Source organism: Liolophura sinensis, chromosome 10 (genome assembly GCF_032854445.1).
Source record: "Liolophura sinensis isolate JHLJ2023 chromosome 10, CUHK_Ljap_v2, whole genome shotgun sequence".
Taxonomy (NCBI): Eukaryota; Metazoa; Mollusca; class Polyplacophora; order Chitonida; family Chitonidae; genus Liolophura; species Liolophura sinensis.
The window spans coordinates 30,532,185-30,554,083 of NC_088304.1; the positions used below are offsets into that span (position 1 = coordinate 30,532,185).

At 36.8% G+C, this 21,899-nt stretch overlaps 1 protein-coding gene across 2 annotated transcripts; it reads left to right on the forward strand.

Annotated features, from left to right (window-relative positions):
* The first annotated feature begins 190 nt into the window (after nucleotides 1-190).
* LOC135476559 (RILP-like protein 1) lies at nucleotides 191-20,481 on the forward strand. 2 transcript variants are annotated; one of them, XM_064756618.1, is made up of 8 exons: nucleotides 191-566; nucleotides 9,500-9,650; nucleotides 12,020-12,138; nucleotides 13,239-13,481; nucleotides 15,271-15,458; nucleotides 15,915-16,028; nucleotides 17,226-17,301; nucleotides 19,666-19,793. In XM_064756618.1, the coding sequence occupies exons 1-7, from the start codon at nucleotides 267-269 to the stop codon at nucleotides 17,272-17,274; spliced, it is 1,164 nt and encodes a 387-aa protein (XP_064612688.1). In that variant the 5' UTR covers nucleotides 191-266; the 3' UTR covers nucleotides 17,275-17,301; nucleotides 19,666-19,793. The 2 variants fall into 2 exon arrangements, with proteins under 2 accessions (XP_064612688.1, XP_064612686.1); XM_064756616.1 differs by lacking the exon at nucleotides 17,226-17,301 and having other exon boundaries at nucleotides 19,666-20,481.
* The last annotated feature ends 1,418 nt before the right edge of the window (nucleotides 20,482-21,899 follow it).

Below are 21,899 nucleotides of genomic sequence, written 5' to 3' on the forward strand. Positions count from 1 at the left end.
TTTTTGATTGGATAAAATTTTAATAATCTTAAAAGCAATTTTCACATTAGACTCGCATTTGTCATGAAATTTAAAATTTACAAATATATGACATTTAAGAATTAAGAATACATAGCAGGTTGCCAATTCATACGAAAGCGCGGCTTGTCGCTGTGCCTCCCCCACGATCTCATTTCCTCGTGACGGGAGAGAAAGCTTCAGCTTGTCAAAAGTCTGACCATCGTTTTCCGGAGATCCCTGAGTATGACTTGTAGTCTTCCTTGTCAATGGATACCTTGTATATAAGAAGAAGAATGATGGATGATGACATTCAAGGAATTACGGTGGTTGATGTGTATGATCAAGCCAGTATGATTGGCAAAGAGTTCGAGAAAATCATAGACATTCACGGGGTGGATGCGGTGACTGATTTAATGCCCAAAGTAATTCGGTGTTTAGAGCAACTGGAAGTGTTAGCGAACAAGAACGAAAAGGAAAACCATGAGATCGTGGAGCTCAGATACTTGGTTGAAAAACTGGAGAACCAGAAAGCAGAAGCCGCCCAGATGAGAGTCAAATATGAGCAGGTATGATAAATTTTCATAATCTATGAATGATCAGACGATTTTGATGATCGGGTACTGATGTCCTAATTGAACGAATCATTGGTCGCTTATGTTTATAGATACGATGTCATGTCCGTAACTTTTCATGATTTAAGAAGAAAATCCTTCATCACTGACAAACTGCTGAAAATTTACCCCTGTTTAATGTGGTCAGTCCATCATACATGTACATGAAGTTGAACAGCTGCTACAACAATTTACGCCTTTTGATACTTCATCTCCTAATTCCTGTACTGTTCTGTCCAGTACTAAAGATGTGAGACGTTCATGACATTCTTAAAACACGGAACATTACTGCAACATTTTAATACAGTGAATTTCAGACTTCAAGTTAAAAATGCTCAGTATGGGCACATGTATGGTACAGCTGTAGTCCATCTAGATGGACTCAGTAGGCCTATGCTATTTTAATATTCTCACATTCATCGTAACGCTAAGTCCGTCGCCACCTCTCAACAAATATGGTGCGTATTTCAAACTCCAATCTCTTTGCCACTTAAATGGAGTTTAACTTACCTCCTCTGCTCATTTAATGGTAACTTCACGATGGAATCTCTAATACTGTCCTCACCGATAACTCTAATTAACTCGTTGCGATGTGCTCACATTGACTGTTAAAACTTATGGAGTGCCTAGCTCTGTCAACAGCTATTTTGAAGTGAGATGTGACCTTCTTCTGGGGCATTGAAATCCTTGAGAAAACTAATATATTTCCATTGCCCTCTGCAAGAACAACTACAGCCTTCTTATAATTCAACCCAAAAATACATTTAAAAAAAACCTTGTATTTTTGATGCAGGTAAGTGTGTGTGCCCTCAGTGCAGACTTGGTCCCATCCAGTTTGAGTTTGAAAATGTGCTGTGATTTTTTTAAGAGGCGGCAATAGACTCAGCTATGTCAGTGTTACGATGATTGTCAGAATTTTAAAATAGCACATTGAGTCCATCCAGATAGACTAGGTAAAGCTGTAGATATTTTTATATTTCACTTTGTGATGTATTATTCATGAATAGCTGACAAACTGGCATGCTTTGTGATTCTACAGTATTATAACTTCCTTGTTTACAAACTTCAAGATCAGCTGAGACATGCACATTTTGTAGTTACTCATGTTCAAGCAAAATGGCCACAGAACATGGGTAGCCATCACAGCCATATACATGTACATAACCCAAGATTAGAATTCCATAGACATTTTGGCAGATAGAATAGTTCTAATATTTCAAAGATTCTAAGTTTATTGTTTAATATACTTACATGTATATAAATTGCATTACAAGAATATACATGTACGTGTAAAAGGCATTGATTCCATTTAGACAGTCCTTAACTGGACCTGTAGACATTAGACGTAAGGTGGATGACTCCTAACAAAGTTTATTGTGTCCCTGTTTGTATTGGAAGAGGAGGGGGTTAATCATTCCCCCACACAGAGTGAGGGAGTCAGATCAAGGCTGATCAGGAAGCATTATTACTGGTTATAACAGCAGGTGGTCTAGACCTGTATAGGCTACTATTGGGCGGAGAGCACATTGCTCACTGTGCAGACGTTGTAATGTTGATCATAGAGGCAGAACTTTGGGTTTCACTTTCGTTTTGAGGATGCATGGAGGTCAGTCATTCTTATTCACTCAAGCATAAAGTGGGGTGTCTATGTTTTAATCTGTTTAGCAGAATGGCCTAGTAAGATTCCCTGTGTCCCTATGTCTGGAAGTTGTACATCAGGTGCTGATTGCGTGGATAAGTATTGGAACAAATGCTAGACTCGTACCACTGTAAAGAAATGGCAGACAGTCCTGGTTATAAAGCTTGTACATTTGTATGCATATATGTATGTTTAATGGGTGGGGTGGGGGTGGGGTGGGGTGGAGGTGGATGTTAGGCATATGGTCAGTGGCTGGGCTGGCACATGTGGTATGGCAAATGAGGCATGGCAAATGAGGCAAACATGTTAATGACCAGGTGGTTAACGAAAAATTTTTTCGTTACCTTTAACATCTATGGAACTATGTTTTGTCATTATAAAATAAAACAAGACAGACACATTAAGCCCTATTTTAGTAAAGTGGCTTTTGGGGACTGTATGTTGTATTTCTCTTCATTTTCTATTATAACATATAATTTATTTATGTACGTTTTTGTACATATTCATTGGGAGACAATTTGCATAACATGAATAACTGCTTAAGTTTTTGTTGAATTTTTGACAGAAGTTTTTTTATTGTTTTTTCCCAATAATAATTTCTTAAAATCACTATTTTTTTCATATTAAAGCCAGTTTAATAAATTAATGGTCAGGCTAAAGTCACATACATGTATGTAAATTAATCTACATGTCAAAGGGTATCAGTATTTAATTATTCATAGCAAAGTAAAAGAAAGCGTGATCAAATTGTTCAAAGTTGTATAATGCACAGCTACATGTACATGCCCATCCATAAACCAGAATAATAGAACTGCCTTATATATGTCATAAATATCCTGTTGTCCAAACAACTTTCATTTTCAGATTTCTTTCTTCCTTGTGTAATCTCATTCTTCCTTATTTGACTATGATTTATTATTATATTACGGTACCTTTAGCCTCAGGTAGATGTGCATGTACACGTATAGACATTGACTTTTTACAGATACAGTTGGGTCTTTTCAGGACAACTGTTATGGCAGGGACTAACACAACAATCCCAAGTTACTGTAAATGACCCAAAATTTAGTCTAAACAAGTGCAGTTTTTATAGGCCATTAAATGTCATTAAATGTTTACTGGAGCTGAAACTTCCATTTTCCCAGTAGGATATCATTCTTTATTGCAAATGTACAGATACGTGTACTTCCAAACGCTTGTCTGAGATCATCATAGACTTGATAGATCCCTCAGAATCAGGCAGAACGTGCAACTTGAGCTGGATAGATTACCATAATTCCTCAACTTTCTCGTGCACGAAAGAGCAATTTTCTGCAGAATTTATGCACACTTAATTAGGTCTTGGAGACATGGGATGGATTGGTCAATTTCAGGGCTTCACAAAAACTATTTCATCAGTCTACAGAGAATAATGCCTTCCGAATAAGCTTGAATAAACACCTCGCAAATATGCAAAAAGGCTGAAGAATTACAGTAAGTCATTTTCAGTAGTCTTGGAATCACTGTATGTATCTTTACGATAGCCTGATGTGATCTGGTTTAAACAGTCTGACTTTAACTGCAGACAAAACAATTTTCTGTCCCTCTCCAAAGAATCAAACTCTACAGGTACGTGTCACTTAATCCATTAACAACTTTCATAATTTAGAAGACTGTATTTTGAATGTTTTACTGCATGTTTACACATGCACTTTCTTTAGTGTATACTTAATCTATCACACTGATATTTTGTTAAACATGTTATTTTATAAATCATTGATGTTGGCGTTAATGTCACGAATCACATGTGAACCGCCCTAACCCACGAAATTTTAATGTGTACACATGTTTATGTGACCCACCCCAACGCCAGGAATTCTAATGTGTACACAGGTTTATGTGACCCACCCCAACCCCGGGAACTCTAATGTGTACACATGTTTATGTGACCCGCCCCAACCCAGGGAAATTTAATGCGTACACATGTTTATTTGACCCACCCCAACCCGGGGAATTCTAATGTGTACACAGGTTTATGTGACCACCCCAAGCCCAGGATTTCTAATGTGTACACATGTTTATGTGACCACCCCAACCCCGGGAATTCTGATGTGTACACATGTTTATGTGACCACCCCAAGCCCAGGATTTCTAATGTGTACACATGTTTATGCGACCCACCCCAACCCCGGGAATTCTAATGTGTGCACATGTTTATGTGACCCACCCCAACGCCAGGAGTTCTAATGTGTACACAGGTTTATGTGACCCATCCCAACCCAGGGAAATTTAATGCGTACACATGTTTATTTGACCCACCCCAACCCCGGGAATTCTAATGTGTGCACATGTTTATGTGACCACCCCAAGCCCAGGATTTCTAATGTGTACACATGTTTATGTGACCCACCCCAACCCCAGGCACTCTGATGTGTACACATGGTTATGTGACCCACCCCAACCCCAGGCACTCTAATGTGTACACATGTTTATGTGACCCACCCCAACCCCAGGCACTCTGATGTGTACACATGGTTATGTGACCCACCCCAACCCCAGGCACTCTAATGTGTACACATGGTTATGTGACCCACCCCAACCCCAGGCACTGTAATGTGTACACATGTTTATGTGACCCACCCCAACCCCAGGCACTCTAATGTGTACATTATGTGTATGCACTATATATGTAGCCTTATGTTAAATAATCCCGTCATATTCAGAACATGATCCAGCTAAGGGCAGTTGATGACATCATACTCAAAAGAGATAGTGAAAATAACCCCATTACCATCTCAATTTGCACATCCTGTTATCATGTAATAGAACATACGTATGTGTATTCAAGGATTCTGGTACACGTTAGATGACAACATCATATATGTGTACATGTCAGCTAGTATGACGTTCAGACAGGATTAACAAAGAAGCAGTTGTCATCGGCCTAAAAATTGTGTCATATTTTGGCCAAAGTTTTAGATCAAATACATTACACATGTACATGTAATTTGTCAGGTGATCAGAATGTTATTAACACTTCCTTTATTAACAGTTGACAGCTGTGTTACCTGTGTTTGGCAGGATCTTAACGAGCTTTACTTGGTGGCCTTATTTTGCTGATATCATGTGCTACATAATATGCATGGAAATCAATGCCTGTAGGACATGTATGTTACTCAGCTGCTGTACATTTAGTTGTAACATATATGGTTTGGTACATACACATTGGCAAGAGATTAGCAATAAATTACAATAACGTAATAGCTACAGGTACATGTATAAAGCATGGCGTGGAACACAGGCATCACATTGGACCAATAATTATACTTGTAATTATAAATGTTCATGTCTTGATGAAGATTGTAAACCATTCATCCAAGTTTACACTGACAGTGATATCAGTAATCCAGGGGTCAAAATGTTAGATATTGTGATATCACTTTAGAGTGATGACCTCAACAAATTTTATTGGGGTTATCCAGTATGAGCTAAAAGTGTGAACTTAGATTCCGTTTAAAGATATTGTAAGTCAACGTGGAAGTGGATGAAACATGAGACACACTCATTTATGTGTCGGAAATTATAGATATTTCCGTGATACAAAGTCATCGCTGTGATGACCTAGCTGAGCTCAATGTTACGTCATCATTTTTATTTTTAGCTCTTAAAACCGATTAAGTGATCAAACATTTTGACCCCTGTGATCATTTTCAGCTATCAGACAAAGCACATATATAAATCTCATCGTGATCAGTATGTATTTGCAGCCATCCAACAATATCATATTAACATGTTATAAATGTTTTGATGAAATAAAAAATCAAATCAAAACAGAAAGTGTACATGTATGGTTTTCCAGCCATCCAGCCTGATGTACGTGATTGTATTGATTGAGGATCATGTCACATGTTCAGTTAGATGTACCCTTGTGCAGTTACAGTCTAACAGACTTTTGTAACCTTGAGCATTATGACCTGCAAAACCACATCCAGGAAATCTTGAAGTCTTTCATCCAAAATGTTAAAGGTTTTCATTGTTCATGTATGAAGAAATTTTTATAAAATGCAGACTCGAAATGATACTTTCTGAGAGGTTTTCATTGTTTTAAGTTGGCGAATGAAATTTAGATGAAAAGTTAGGTTTTTATTGTCAGATCATGTTTTTGTTCAGTTTACTTGTTACATTTTAATACAACATTTAGTTTGGCTGTCGGGTGCCTTATAGTTTGGGAGCCAAGACTTTTTCCGTGAAATTTTGGATCATTTTCCTGGTCATGGTTCTGTGCGTGACAGGTACATTTTCCTGATCATGATGCTACGCTGGACAGGTACATTTTCCTGGTCATGGTGCTACGCTGGACAGGTACATTTTCCTGGTCATGGTGCTATGTGTGACAGGTACATTTTCCTGATCATGGTACTACGCTGGACAGGTACATTTTCCTCGTCATGGCGCTACGCTGGACAGGTACATTTTCCTGGTCATGGTGCTATGTGTGACAGGTACATTTTCCTGATCATGGTACTACGCTGGACAGGTACATTTTCCTGGTCATGGTGCTACATGTGACAGGTACATTTTCCTGGTCATGGTGCTACATGTGACAGGTACATTTTCCTGGTCATGGTGCTACATGTGACAGGTACATTTTCCTGGTCATGGTGCTACATGTGACAGGTACATTTTCCTGGTCATGGTGCTACATGTGACAGGTACATTTTCTTGGTCATGGTGCTACATGTACATAGCTACATGTAGATAGTACAAACACATGTTATGACTGTGCAGATGTTAATTTATTTATTTGATGGTGGTTTTATGCTGTACTCAAGAATATTTCACTTATATGACGGCACAGAGAATTACAGTCGGGAGGAAACTGCACAGAGCCCGGGAAAAAGCCACAGTCATCCTCAGATTGCTGGCAGACCTTTCCACGTATGGCTGGGAAGGAAGCCAGAATGAGCTGGGACTGTGCTAGTTTATGGAGAATTGCGTAACTTCGGTTTGCTCTCCACACGCTCATGTAAATGTAGTGCATCAGTCTATCCAGGTGTGTTCAGTATAGCCACAATGTAAACTGCCAGATATAAAAGGGATTAACACTAGCCTGTGTTAATGTGTATGCAGGCATAATTGTACCGTACACTAAATGGAGCTAATGCTAAACGTAATAGTGACTGTTAATGTAAACACCATTTACAAGTCTGTTATAAACAGTTTAAACCTCTCTACAGAAGGGGCCACCCTGGTCAAGGGGACTGGACTAATTGACAAATCTCCCTGTGACCAATTTGGTTGCAGATTTGAATTCACCTCTTGCTTGTTTGACCACAGGTTACATTCATGTAGTCAGCAGGTGTGTCAGAAAGGCCAACCTGGCTAGGGTGTGTCAGGTAGGCCTACCTGGCTGGGGTGTGTCAGCTACGAACAGCCTACCTGGCTAGGGCGCAAAACATGCATAGTTTCCCTCGACCTCTGCCTGGTTTATTTCTTATTGTAAACTTGTTGCCAAATTTAAGTGGGAAATTGTTGAGCTCAGTTTTAACATCTATCATTGAATAAATAAGAGCCTTTTAAATCCACATACAGGTACAGTAATAATTATAGGTGTGGTATTAAATTATTATTACTTATTAAATTACTTATGACTAGTGACTTCTAAAACATTCCCATTAACATCACTGCATTATTTTTACCTACTAAAATCTACATAAGCATGCCAGTGATGGTGGTGTTCAGCATCTAAAGTTGCTCCTGGTTAAACATTTATGCCGGAATTAAAATTTGAAAAAGTCCAAAGTTCAGGATAAAAGAGACATTACTTTGTCAGAATTGATCTGAACTTGTAAACATTACTAAACAGAACATATATAAACACCTTTGTATGGTATTCAGTTAAGTCTTTGAAAGTTTTTGTGAAGGGCGGACTGATACATAAGTATTAGTGCAATTTTTCAACCTTTTGGCATGCTTGCAAAATGTTTATTCAACAAATATTCTGAAGGCAGTGTTCTGTGTGCACTGATAAAATTATGCTTTTTGTGAAGCCCTGAAATTGACTAACCCAACGAGTGGGAGTTTTATCTCCAAAATTAAATTAAAAACATGCATAAATTGCTCTGAAAGTTGCTGTTTTATATTCGAAAAAGGGGGAGGAAGTAGGGTATGTGGCTTCAAACTTTTTGCCTGATTGCTGTCTGACTTGTCAGTTCATTAAATATATACACGAAAGTAAACCTACATGTTCAGATGGAGAAATTGGGTACCATGTTTTGACTATGACTCATTAATTAGTAGTAAATGAATCAGCTTCATTCAAATGTCTGAGTAATTTAGAGAGACATTTGTACAGTGTTAAATCTCCATTAATAACACGGAATTTCTGGCCCTATCTGTGTTGTGTCGGTCTTTTTATACTGACTGAAATACATTTGCCCATGCATCCATGAACAGTTTGCCGCAAATTTATTGCATAAATTTATGCATTCTGACATGTATTGTGTACACATGTTAATGGAGTCACTACACGTACATCTACATATTGAAAACGGGACTTTGTCACATAATTCTAAATTTATACATGTAGTGTTTGTCATTTTTGTGACTTTTCTTTATAAAGTCGCATCAGGAATAAACTAGATCTAGTTGTCAGCTTCAGTCGTGTCAGTTGATGACTTAACCAAAGCATAATTATATGAGGGAATAGCGACTAATTATAAAGCAAATGTTTTTGGCCCTTGCTATAGTCCACACCAATTTAAATTGTTGTTTTACGGGCAGAATGATTTTTTTTTCAATGTCGGTGAAGGGTATAAAAATGAAAACAATCATTTGTGTAAAATGTGAAATTTCTAGAGAAATCTCAGCAGTTTTACCTATTGAAGACCTACTTACAAGATCAAAAAGTCTTGGTAAACTGGAAAATCATAGAGCTATAAAAAGAAAAAGGTAAATTTTCAATTTGGTTTTTTATTCCATATTTTTATTTTTTCTAGTGTAGGCTCAGTCGTAAAACACACAATAAAATTTGTCACCCAAGTTTTTTGTCAAAGGTCACAGTTTTTATGGTTTCTCTTGGTAAACTGATGAAGACATTCCAAGACGCTCCGGTTTGGTTTGTATGAGCTTGAACAGATCAAGAACAACTTCAGATGAGGCTCCCAGAATCTGCTGAAGGTGACAAGTTAAACCGTGTTTTTCTGGTAATTCTGAAGAGGCTGCGTACAGTGTATCACATATTACACTATTTCTGTTCTTGTTTTTGTAGGAGCTTGAACAGATCGAGGACAACTGGAGACAGGAGTCTCAGGATTTGGTGAAGATGACCAACAAACTCCAGGAGGAGAATCGTAACCTTAAAGTGCTAATCCGGGACCAGAAGGAGACCGCTGTCATCAAAGCAGCAGAACTCACCAAAAGTAAGCCAACAGGTTTTTTCTAAAAAAAAGAATGTTGCAATGATTTCTTATTTATGTGTTTGTTTGATTGCTTTTTAATGCTTCTTTACTCATGACTTTTGTGGTATTTGTTTACACATGTATCCTAAGTGACCTTAAATTTCATCCATGACTAACTTGCCCATTTTTCCAATGAAATGAGACGTTGGTTGGCCGTCTCATTTCCAATTCTCTCCCCCTATTTTCCCTATCTCTCCCCCTATTTTCCCTATCTCTCCCATTATTTTCCCTATCTCTCCCCCTATTTTCCCTATCTCTCCCCTGGCAACGTATACATATACAGTGCAGACATATAATGCATCACAGTAGTCAGCGCTCTTCATAGAGACTTTGTCCTTTAAACCAGTCTCTGGAAATAAGCTTTAATAGCTGTCTTCGTTCAGTTTAATTTCATAATTAAACTAATGAAATTAAAATGTAGGATTAGGATAGCCTAGTTGTTTGTTACCAAAAGATCAATACATGTAAATATTAATAAATCTGTTGTATGATTGTTACCACAGTGTCACTATTTTCTGCACACTGTATGTATGTACCTCATGTCCCAGTGTCAGAATGGCCATACCTGTACATGTAAATACCACCTTGTTACTCTGTATATGTTTAATGTGAGTTTCGGACCGTACATGTACATGTCTCGCAATACTTCATTTGATTATATCAGTAGTCTGTTACATGTATATAATTTTTGATTTTCTGAATTTTACACTTTTAAGGTGCTGTCCGATTGGTCAAATTTTTGCATTTATGCTCCACTAAAAATTGAAGCCACGTCCGCGTAGGACTGTTTTTTTTCTTAGAACAGAACTGAAAGAGACTGAAGAGACTGTAAAATGAGAAACAGAACAGTATAAATATATCTACTTTTGTTTTGTATTATATTTACATTCATAAGCAGGAGCATTAGTACAAATCCTAGATTTATCTAGGATGAATTAAGACTGTTTAAACATTAGTGCCTACCCCAGTATATGAGCTTGATCACAAACATGCACAGACATGCTGGGTCAGTGAGTGTGCATATGCATATATAGACAAGCCAATGTCATCAAAATTACTTTCCATCTCATATGTTTAAAATACACACTGGTGTTCTTGGATAACCAGTATGTTTGAAATACTGAGATATCATCCATGTGTTACAACTACATGTACATGTGGTTTACAACCAGCATGACAAAGTCACCTGTGTAGCCTACATACTCCTGCATATCCTTGGTGTGCAACAACAACAGCAGTAGTCTGTTATAAACAGCTCAAACATGTTGTCGCCCAGAAAATGCCTCTCATGAATAAATTCAACTCCTTCGCCATCTTCTGTGCCCAAAGTTCTCTAGCTGGGAATTCACCTTCTAAATGTTGTGTTATTCACAGTTCTTTTTTGAAACGACCCACAGATGTAAACTTTGCCTTGTCATTTCGCTCATTGTGCATGTGACGTTGCTTAGTAATGGTAGGACTTTGATCACCAATTTCATTGGCCCAAAGAATCTCATTCGTATAATGTGTATACTGGAACCTGCGGCGTTCCCTTCTTCAAAAGAATCGACTAACATTTCTCACAGTGTGGAATGAAAGTAAAATATTAGATAATATTCTTTTATTCCTTAACTTAAGTTATAAGGATTGACTGTAATATTTTTATGGTTTATCGGGGAATTAATGAGAAAACCACTGTGCAAACGTTTGCATGAACCGCTACGCCGATTCATAGTTTGCACAGCGTTTTTTTCATTTATATCCCTATAAACCTAAAAGTTATGACAGTCAGTCCTTAAATATATTTCCATATATGGAAGTCAGATGCTTTAGATTATGTCAGCAATACGCTAGTGGGTACGGTCAGACATAATTGATTGATTAATTGTGGAGTACTGGATAATAATACGGTTATGGTCACAAATATTATAGTATGGTATGCAAAAGTTAGCTTTTCCCTGTGGGAATTGGAAGATACGGAGGCACGAAGCACATTAGCTGGTCAAGTTTTATGTTGTACTTTGTAGTGGATAAATTTCCCGAGCATCTTGGTTATCTACAAACAACAAGACCACATGCGGTCTTTCTCCGTAATGCATCAGTATTTTTGGGGTACCATGTGGTGAGCCAATTGTAATGTCCAAAGGGCATCCATTATTTGAGGATTTCTGAATGTCATGCATATATATTACCACAGAATATATTTTATCTTTGATAAATATGTATAAAACATTTCAGGGCATGCAAACTTAGAACCAGTGTCCAGACTTGACCCAGATATAAATGTTCATACATCTCACCCGTTCCCTCAGAATGTTTTAATTTGGTGTATTTTTTAATCCACTCGCCAGAGTCTGAAGAAGAAGAAATTCGAGTGCTAACAAAGTTGAAAGAGACTGTTGATAAGCAGCGAGAACAAATCCGGAAAGCTCAGCGAGAAATGTCACAGAAAGCTGTGGATTGTGAGGCAGTAAGTGTGGAAGTTGTCCATTCTCTCTCTGATTGATGTTGTCACTGAAAGCCCTGATTGCACCATATAAACATTTTGAGGATGTTGTCTTTCCATATATGTCTGCATATCTTTACATGTCTACATATCTTTGGCACTATTTTAGGCTGTTGAAGCACATATTTATTCACATTTATTTTGGTCTCTGTGAGATGAAAGTTTCTGGAGTCTTATTCAAGGCAAATGTTCAGAGATGGCACCTGTTGACCAAAGTCTTTGGTGGCTCCTTGGTAAATTTCAGAGACAGTTGATGAATGATTCTAGTGTCAAGTGATGGGTTTAATTTATGCTTCCAGGGCTATAAAACCATAAAACGTTTAGATCAGATCAGAAAGCCCCTCAGAGTTACATGTGCTTGTACCCTTTGTTTTTTCTCAAAGGTGTGTTTTATTGTTGCATGACGTCGAAATGTAAAAGTTTACCGTACATGTATTATGACGTCATACCGATGAGCTCAGATTGGAACGTCTTGAAACTAAAGTTTCTTTTTTAATGATGGCGTCCGAGTGGAAAACATAAAGAATGAAATGATATTGTTCGGGGAGGCAAACATACCGGCTGGTGTGTTGCGTGACACACTCGATGTTGTTTGAAAGGTCATCTCTATTTAGTATGTATATTTGCACCCGTGAATGACGGCGGGGTAGAATAACCCTTATGATGCAAATTCCAAAGATGACCTAGGAAATCCCGTTGGTATATAATTGAGAGGACAAGATGTGTCTGGTACTTTACTTGTAGCTTGACAGGCAGTGTACGTGGTGTATGTTACTTTCATGAAGTGTATTGTTGACATTTAATTTTAATTTTTCTGTGTTTTTATGGATTTTATTGATCTTTGTAAAACCATATAAGAGAATGAATCAGCTTATCAGGTGACAAGATGTAAATGTAGACTAGATGCATGTAGGGTATGTAAATGGTGTGAAAGTTTGTCGGTGTTGTAGTCTGGGAATTGCATACTTTTCCCCATACAAGGACATTAACATTTGTTAACATCCACTCCCTCCCAGCACTTCACACCTGCTTATTTCTCACACATCCTCTTTCGTTCCCATTAGTTACAGGCACAGCTTGAGAGAATGGCAAAGGTCAATGCTGACCTAAGGAGGAAAAACACGACGTCACGGAAACAAGCACGCGGGCTGCTAGAGGAGAAGGCTGACCTCCAGACCCAGATTCAGGACAAGGAAAATCAAATTGCGCAAATTCAGAGATTGTTACACGACCAAGACAGCACAGAGTTGACCAATAGCTGTCCAGCTTCCCCTGGGCTTGGGAAACTGCCCACACTCAACTCTCCGGTAAGATAGGCCATTCTGTTTTATTACATTATTCACCGGTACTTATGGGGCTGCTATTGACTGCAAAGTCCTACGTGTATTTCAATGGATCAAAATGTTTAAAATAATTTTAAAATTAATTTAAAATTAATTTAAAATAAAGTGAGCCCTGGTCATCATTACAAAAATTACCTTATATTATACAAATATTCATATTAGGAGACATTTAAATGCTCTTCTTTTTTTTTGTTTTTTTTTTCTTTTTGTTTTTTTTTTTGGTTCACTTTTACCCAGTGGGATATAATACAATTTACATCATTAAAACACACTGATTGACCTCTAGTTTTGTTCAGATCATTAGTGTGAAGAGCTTGAAGTAGCGAAATATCACCTCAGAGCTCAAGGGAAGGTATTATGGTTTCAAATCCAGCTTTCACCGAGTCCTGCACTGTCAGTGCTGTTGCAGATATATATTGTTTACTGTGAAATTGTTGGTTTGTCAGTTTGGTGTATAAAGGATATATTCATGTAGAAGCAACAGTAAATTTTCTTTTGTGATAGAGTAAAATTATTCGAAATGTATTCACTCTCCTTGAATTGTCAACAGTTGTGTAGGATGATTTTTTTTTTTTTCAAGATCATTACAATTCTGGCCTGATTATTACTTTATAACTCTTGTGAAGAGAGTCAGATAAGATCAACAGCTGTATATCATTGTTGTCTATTAATTTCAAAAAGGGATTCAGAGAAAACTGTAACTTTGTATCCAACTGGTCGTTTTAGAATATTAGAAGAACTATTTAAGTTCTTTCTGTCCATCGTAAGATTCTATCCGCTTGTAGGTAGACTTGTGATACTAGGTAACTGGGCTCAACTTGACAGACATATGCATTTTGCTTGTGTCAAGAATTTGGAGAAAATCATGCAATCCTGAGCATTTGCCGTCAGCGCTCATTTACATGTCACGATACGATGTATCACAAACACGACAGTCATCAACTTTTGGCAAAATCTGCTCAGGTGGGCACAAACAAGCGTAGATCGACGCAACAGGAGACAGTTTGATGCTTGTCAGCAGTTGTTGCTGATCCCAAGCCCAATTAGATGGACTAAATCCATGCCTGACTTCAGATTATTGTTCTGTAAAGGAGGTTAAACTTTTCACAACTTTGTATGCTTGTTTTCTTTCCAGGAGTTTTGATAAGTTGTTATTTAGGAAATCAGAATTGTGAACTGTGTGAAAGATCTTTTTGGAACATTTTTTTTCAACATTTAACACAGTAAACATTGATTTTCAGGAATATATGCAATATGGTTTAGTGCTGTGTGTTTTCAATGTAAATAACTCATTTTACTTTTCTTCTTTTTCGTCTTTGATCTGATTAACTTAATTCACTCTTGCAAATTAGAATATGACTTGCATCTGTATAGTACTGTGTGCCTGTACCATTATTAAATCCCTTTCAAATTTTGTATATGTTATCAGGGCTAGGCCACATTGGGGGGTTTAGAGTAAGGGGAGACAACCAATACGCTTGCATCGGCATAGGGGGATAACTTTTGTGCAGTGAACTGACTAACCTTCCAGTCATAGTATTGTGATCTTTTAGAACCCCAGTGCATGTATGTGTACAAGTGTGTGTAAGTGAATGGGTGATTGATTTGTGTGAAGAGTGGAAGTGAACGGCTTAGTAAATGTATAACCCATGGTCATTGAATCAGTGTGTTAAGATTTATTTATATTGTTATTCTATGCACTTGTGTTATTCCATGTGACTTTTAACAACTTTGTGTCTTTTTTTTTTTTTAGGAGTCAGAAGAAGAAGTTACAAAGATGGAAGAAAGATTGAGTCAGGTTGGGAAGCTGGTGATTGACATGAAGGACCCAAACAGACCTCGTTTTACTCTCAGCGAGCTGAAAGAAGTGCTATTAGAGCGAAACGAGCTGAAAACAAAGTTGATAGAGGTGGAGGAAGAACTAGAAATCTACAAGCCAAAGTAGGATATTGACCTACATGTATATTAGATTTATCAGTATTTTGAGGGATCAGGTTTTTACATTGATTGCATTGTGGGGCCTTTTTTTTTTTATTATGATTTAGAAGACTGTTATATTTATGCAAATTAAGATGTTTGAAGTTTAATTCAGTCAGGTTATTAGTATCAGTATTATTTAATAATGAGCCCTGATATCATACACCTCATGGAAAACATTTGAAAGCTCATTCTTTGAATTGACATGAAAATGCATTGAGGGGCATTAATTAAATAGCCCATTCATTAGCTTAAAAGATTTCCTTTCCTGCTGATGTAACTACCATGTAAATATTTTGAAGAAGTAGTTTCAATTTCAATATGACATTGGAATAAAGTCTTAGAAATGCAGTTTATTGATGTGGAAAACTGGAATTTGTCAGTGGTCATTGAACATGGAACTTTGTTTTGACCAATCAGATCTGAGGATGAAGATGAGGATGACTTTGCAGTTCAGGGTCCAATCAACAGGGAGCCTGAAGACAAGCTGTATCCTGAGAGATTCAAGAAAGAAGACTCGGGCATCAGAAAATTGTACGTACAACTTGTTTGTTTATATCCCTGGATATCAAGGCCTTGGTGAAGGTTTGCTGATTTGCTGTGGCTTGATGATAATTTTAGGCACGTTTACATGCACAGGTGTAGATAGTGTAGGTGTGAAATTTGTACAAGTAGGACGCATTTGCCAGTTTGAGCATTTTGGGGAAAAAAATTGCTGAACCTGAGTTGAGTCTAAAAATGCGTGTTTGTCAATAAGGAATGACAAATTGAATTAAAAAAATACTCAAAGTTCAGTGCTTTGCCTCAGTTCTAGACAACTTTGTTTCATGATGGATTGATTTGAAGTTTAGTTGACAGTCAACTGAAACATTATCAAAATAACAAAATGGAGTGAAAATGTTTGGTACCTTGTGAAGTCATTTGTTTGGTGTGTTGTGTTAAACATCAAACTGAATTGACTAAATCACAAGTATATATGGAGAGCCAATCTTTGTTGGTTTTGTAAACATTATGAACTTGTCCACAGCCAATGAAAACTGAAAGTGAACCAAAAAGAACTTGCTAGTTTGCCTTGATGTGTTACCATACCAATATCAGGATGACTCAGGCATGGGTTTGTTGTGGCATCTTGAAAATTGAGTGGACTGGCTCTTCCAAGTCTCCATCAAAATTTCAATCAATCAAAACATAATGTGAAGAGAAATTTTGTGAAGCATGAAGATAGTAATGTGCATGTGAATAAAATCAGTCCATATTAAAGTTAACATCAATCTGACATACATACACTTTCATGTCTAGCTGTTTCAGTGGTTATTGCTTCTCTAACAAAATCCATTAACAACACTGTCATTGCAACTGGATCACCAAAAAATTGAATGGATTAGTCCTTCGGCTAAGGCGAACCTGTAGGCAAAACTTCATCTATGTCTCTACATAGTTTTTTTTGTAAATTGGCTAAAGTAACTAGGTTTACATCAGAACCATGGCCTCATCCTCTTAATATGTTACTAATATGGTATGATTTATGTGTGTGTGTTTTGTGTCTGTCTGTCTGTCTGTCATTGAGTTTCAAAAACTGACAGAAAAGTCAAGAGATAAATGATGAGTGTCAGTGTGTTGTACATGTAAATTTAGAATGTTTAGAAACATAAACCCAATATTAAAACAAATTGAAGTTTTGTGGACATTTTTGTGCTGACGCTAAGTCAGATTCCTTTGTCTGTCTTTTAGCTTTCAACAACTGATCGATAAAATCAACGTCACACTGGAGATGCCATGAAGAATATGTAGTTAGTTTGAGTTCCAGGTGATTCTTCAACATTACAAAACCACATGTTGTTGTTGTTAACACGTTGGAGTCTGTTGCATGACGATTGAAATACCCTGTGATGCCTTAGCTACATGTGTGCCTGTTTTCTTTGTGGTTTCTGTTTTGATTCAAAGAAAGAAAGAAGCAGTGAATAAAAGTGAACATGACAATGAAATTTCTGAAAGTTCTGGGTAGTTATGATGTTTCAGATGTTGAAATTCCGGTGAACACATCACGAGACTGAAGCATAATTCTATCATTCATGTACAATGTACGCGTAGTTGATGTGAGAATTAAAATATTACTGAACAGAGTACATAAGCTAACATAAGCTTAAATCCAGAGTTATCTCAGAGCATTTCCCAGTTGTAAAGTTATCAGAAAATAGCCTTTTTAAAAGTTGCTAAACAAGATATTAAGTAAGAAATTACCATGTGTCACCTAAAGTTTAGCATTTTTGAAGTGAAACCCTTTGTTTTGATTCTGACTGATTCATCCATTTTAACTTAGACATTTTTATTTAAGTTTGATTCATTTTCTGATCAGAAAAACTTAAGTGCAACAAAAATTGTGCGCCTTTGGTTGTGCAGTTTTACATACTGTAAGTGAAATTCATTACATATCCCTGTGAGTTGGGTTACAATTAATTGGAGGATATCAAATGTTATTTTGATATCCAGTTATCTCAAGCAGCACTTTGGCAAGTGAACAGAGCTCTTATTTTCATACTTGCATTGTTCAATTCATCTCAGACCATGTTCATATCGTATTACAATAGATTCTGCATGTGCATCCTTCCCACTGATTGGTCAAAAGCACAGAAAAAGGCCGTCTTTTGACTAAACCCTGAAGTATTAGTTGTGTGGAACATTCTGGACAAAAAAATTGCTTATGTAGAATTATGTTGAATAGCCTGTACTTAAATTTACTATCCATTAGCTAAACATAATTTGAATTAAGTTCTGCTTGTTGCATGTCGTTTGCTGGCTATCCCTTTGGAGAACAGTTAGAATACTGTAGTAGTTGTGGCTTATATATTGTTTTTTCAGCTAATCTGTCATAGTTAATTTGTGTTGAATTGCCTCGCACAAATGTTTATGTTACTTTTTTATTTCTTTTACTGTTACACACATGTTACTGTAACTCATGAAAACATGTATAGGACATACAGAAGCCAGGCTAAAAGTGTTTCAGTGCAATTCCAGTAGCATCTATGTAGGTGTAATAAGTCTGCCAGGAATTTGCTTGTAGAATGCTATCTGTCCTGCCGTCGGAAATAGGTTAGTGTTAATTTATAATTGTTTGTGACATGCATGTAATATTTTTTGGCAAGATATTTATATATTTCATTGGACTTTTATAGCAGACTCCAGAATTTGCTGGCAAACTTATTACGATACATGTATATGCTGGATTGGCATTTTACAGAATGGCATTTTTTTCAAATTCAAATGCACTTTGTTTGAAAATGAATGGCAAGCATATAACACATTGGTATGGCAGTGAGAACTATATGTACCTTAGTGGGATGCTAGAAGCCTGCTACAGGTGTGCTGGTAGTCGGCTAGTGGCATGGCAATAAAAAACCTTTATAAGCTGGCTGATTCTGTATGTTCTGTAGTCAAGATGCTATTCCCATCATTGAATTCATGTATCTAAAGTCCAAAGTTTTCAGTATACCAACAATGGGTAACATAACCCAGTGCACCTACATGTATAAGAAGTTGGTTCAAGCTGTGCACTCTTTTCTGTAAATATGTCACTGTTGTACTTCTAGTAAAGTGTAAAAGAGCAGAGATTGATCTGTTTGCACACAACTTGGAACTGGGTTGTGTATGGCCTAGGCGGAAAATGTTCCACATGAGTTCATATATTAATTAAAGACAGCTTAATTGGTTTTCGGTTCTGATAATAATAGACAAAGTAAGGAATGTAATGAGACCTGGTTGAAAACACTGACTTATTTTGTTATATCGAGTGCAAGATGAGCATTTCAATAAAACTTGAGAAAAACAATTGAGTGTGGAACAGGTACATGTAGTTAACTCTATTTTCCTTCATGCATGTGCGCGTGTATTTCTCATCTGATGTCCATGTACATGTGTATATTTATATGATGATATGAAATCACATGTAATCATTTTAAAAACACAGCATGGTAAAATTGTGTGGAACACAGTGTTGAATTGTCATTCATTATCACATTGTGGAGAAAAAGTCAGTTTGTGAACATAATCTTTCAGTTTGAAGATAGTATTAAAGTAGCTTATTTATGAATTACTTGTGGAAAAATATGTGTTTGTAAGCTTTTTCTTTGACGTGTAAGAGATGTTATATGAGTGAGTTTGCTTTCTGTTTCAGTTTTAATTTCCTTTTCCGTGACCCAAAGAAAAGTCGACGAAAGAGCCGTTCAAGTAGCAAACTAAGTTCATCGTTCAGGACACAAACACAAAAATATGGCTCCGTGGAAACGGCGTCTCCAGCCACAGAACTTAACACACCCATAGCGAACGCAGAGTTGGCGGATTCCTGCGGCAGTTTAGAGGTTAGTCACAACTGAACTTCTTGCCAGTATGGTCCCACAACGTGACGGCTCCACGCACAGATGGTCAGACATGCAGCTGCACATTTGTCATTCCTGTTGTATTGAATGCGTTGGCTATAGGCTTTAAGAATCACCAAATGCAAACAAATGTATATAGTACTTTGCTGATTTGTCTTTCACGTCAGTATGATATACACAAATGAATTTTTAGTCTGCATAAGTTGTTACTGTTTTTTTAACTAATTGCAATGTTCTTTTGGCTGAGGTTTCAATCATGTTGAACTTGAATACCGGTTGAGGATGATCTGTGTTGTTGTTGTTGCTGTGCATCAACATATTTTTTAATGAATTTATTTTTTTTGTGTGTGCTTGGTTTGAAACCTGTTTTAAAGAAAAAAAGACTCGCTTTAATACCATCAATGACTTCTGACCCTTGCTGGTCAAAGGTGAGTTAAGATTTAAGCCTGTTGTTTATTTTTAGTCTGTAGTTTGTTATGTATTGCAGGCTGGTATTACGGCTTACTTAATACATGTTTTAAACTTCTAATACATTTTTGAACAACCATGCCAAACCGTCATAACCATTGGCAAATCTATATGTTTTGTTTAGGTTTGAACTGTGTATACACACACACACACACATGCATATATATATATGTATGTATGTATATGTATATATATATATATATATATATATATATATATATATCGTGATTTTATGCAGTTATGGAAGCTCTGTACACCGTTGAGAAGCACAGGTCAGGAGTTCAGGAAAATAGTTTGTGATTGAATGAGTGAATATTACCAAGCCTTATCTAGGTATGGAATGCCAGGTGCCTTTATATTTTGGTTTTTTATGCTGGTTTTTTTTTTTCTTGCTGTTGATTTTTAAAGGCTGAATGCACAAATTTTGGATTTTATTTTTGATTGTTTTGCTTAAAGAAGACATCTTTGAGTGAAAATTAATATGGGCAGTGTCCTGGTAATCAGACAGAATTGACCTGGCCTGATCCCTGATTATGGCTGAAGGTGACGTCTGCAATATTACAGCCATATTATGATGACACTGTTCATGAGTTGCATGACCAGGTTCATGACAACATAGTTCATGATTTGACAAGCATTTCATGCAGTTGTCAGGTGTTGCTTCTGTGAACAATGCGCAACAGGAAGAAGATATAATGTCTTGATTAAAAAATTGTTGTACTCAGTAATGTGTTGCAGTACTCAGTTAAGCGTATCATAGTTAGTGAATACTGGAGTTGTACTTGCAGTACGGTACTCAGCGCACGCAGGATTGTAGTATTTATTTGATGGGCTACAGTGCTCTGTCTGAGATTTCATAAGTTCTGAGCTGTACATATTCAGCACATATTACACTTGCATATTGACCCTAAAGCATGTACACATAACACTGTTACACACAAAGTTGCATATTGACCCTAAAGGATGTACACTTAACACGATTACACACTAAGTTGCATATTGTCCCTAAAGCATGTACACATAACACTATAAGGCACAGATTTGAAAATTGACCCTAAAGGATGTACACATAACACTATTACACACAAAGTTGCATATTGAGCCTAAAGCATGTATACATAACACTATTACACACTAAGTTGCATACTGACCCTAAAGCATGTACACACAGTACTATTACACACTAAGTTGCATATTGACCCTAAAGCTTGTACACATAACACCATTACACACAGATTTAAAAATTGACCCTAAAGCATGTACACATAACACTATTACACACACAGTTGCTTATTGACCCTAAAGCATGTACACATAACACTATTACACACAAAGTTGCACATTAATACATGGAGCAAATGATACACCTGAACAAGCTCTTGTATTACATGAGTACACAACATTAAACCCTTGTTACCTCAAGTCTTGAATTTAAATATAACAAAAACGAGGAAGCTATATCTATTTTTTTTTTTTCAGTAAGCTTCTTAATAATTAGATAATGGGCATATACATGTTTTTTATAGGAATATTTTCAGAGCTTCACAAAAAGTCATCTATCTTG

Coding starts and splice junctions, on each gene's coding strand:
- LOC135476559 (XM_064756616.1), top strand. CDS start 267: ATGGATACCTTGTATATAAGAAGAAGAATGATGGATGATGACATTCAA. Junction 12,139..13,238: donor AAGCTGTGGATTGTGAGGCA/GTAAGTGTGGAA, acceptor CGTTCCCATTAG/TTACAGGCACAGCTTGAGAG. Junction 13,482..15,270: donor TGCCCACACTCAACTCTCCG/GTAAGATAGGCC, acceptor TTTTTTTTTTAG/GAGTCAGAAGAAGAAGTTAC.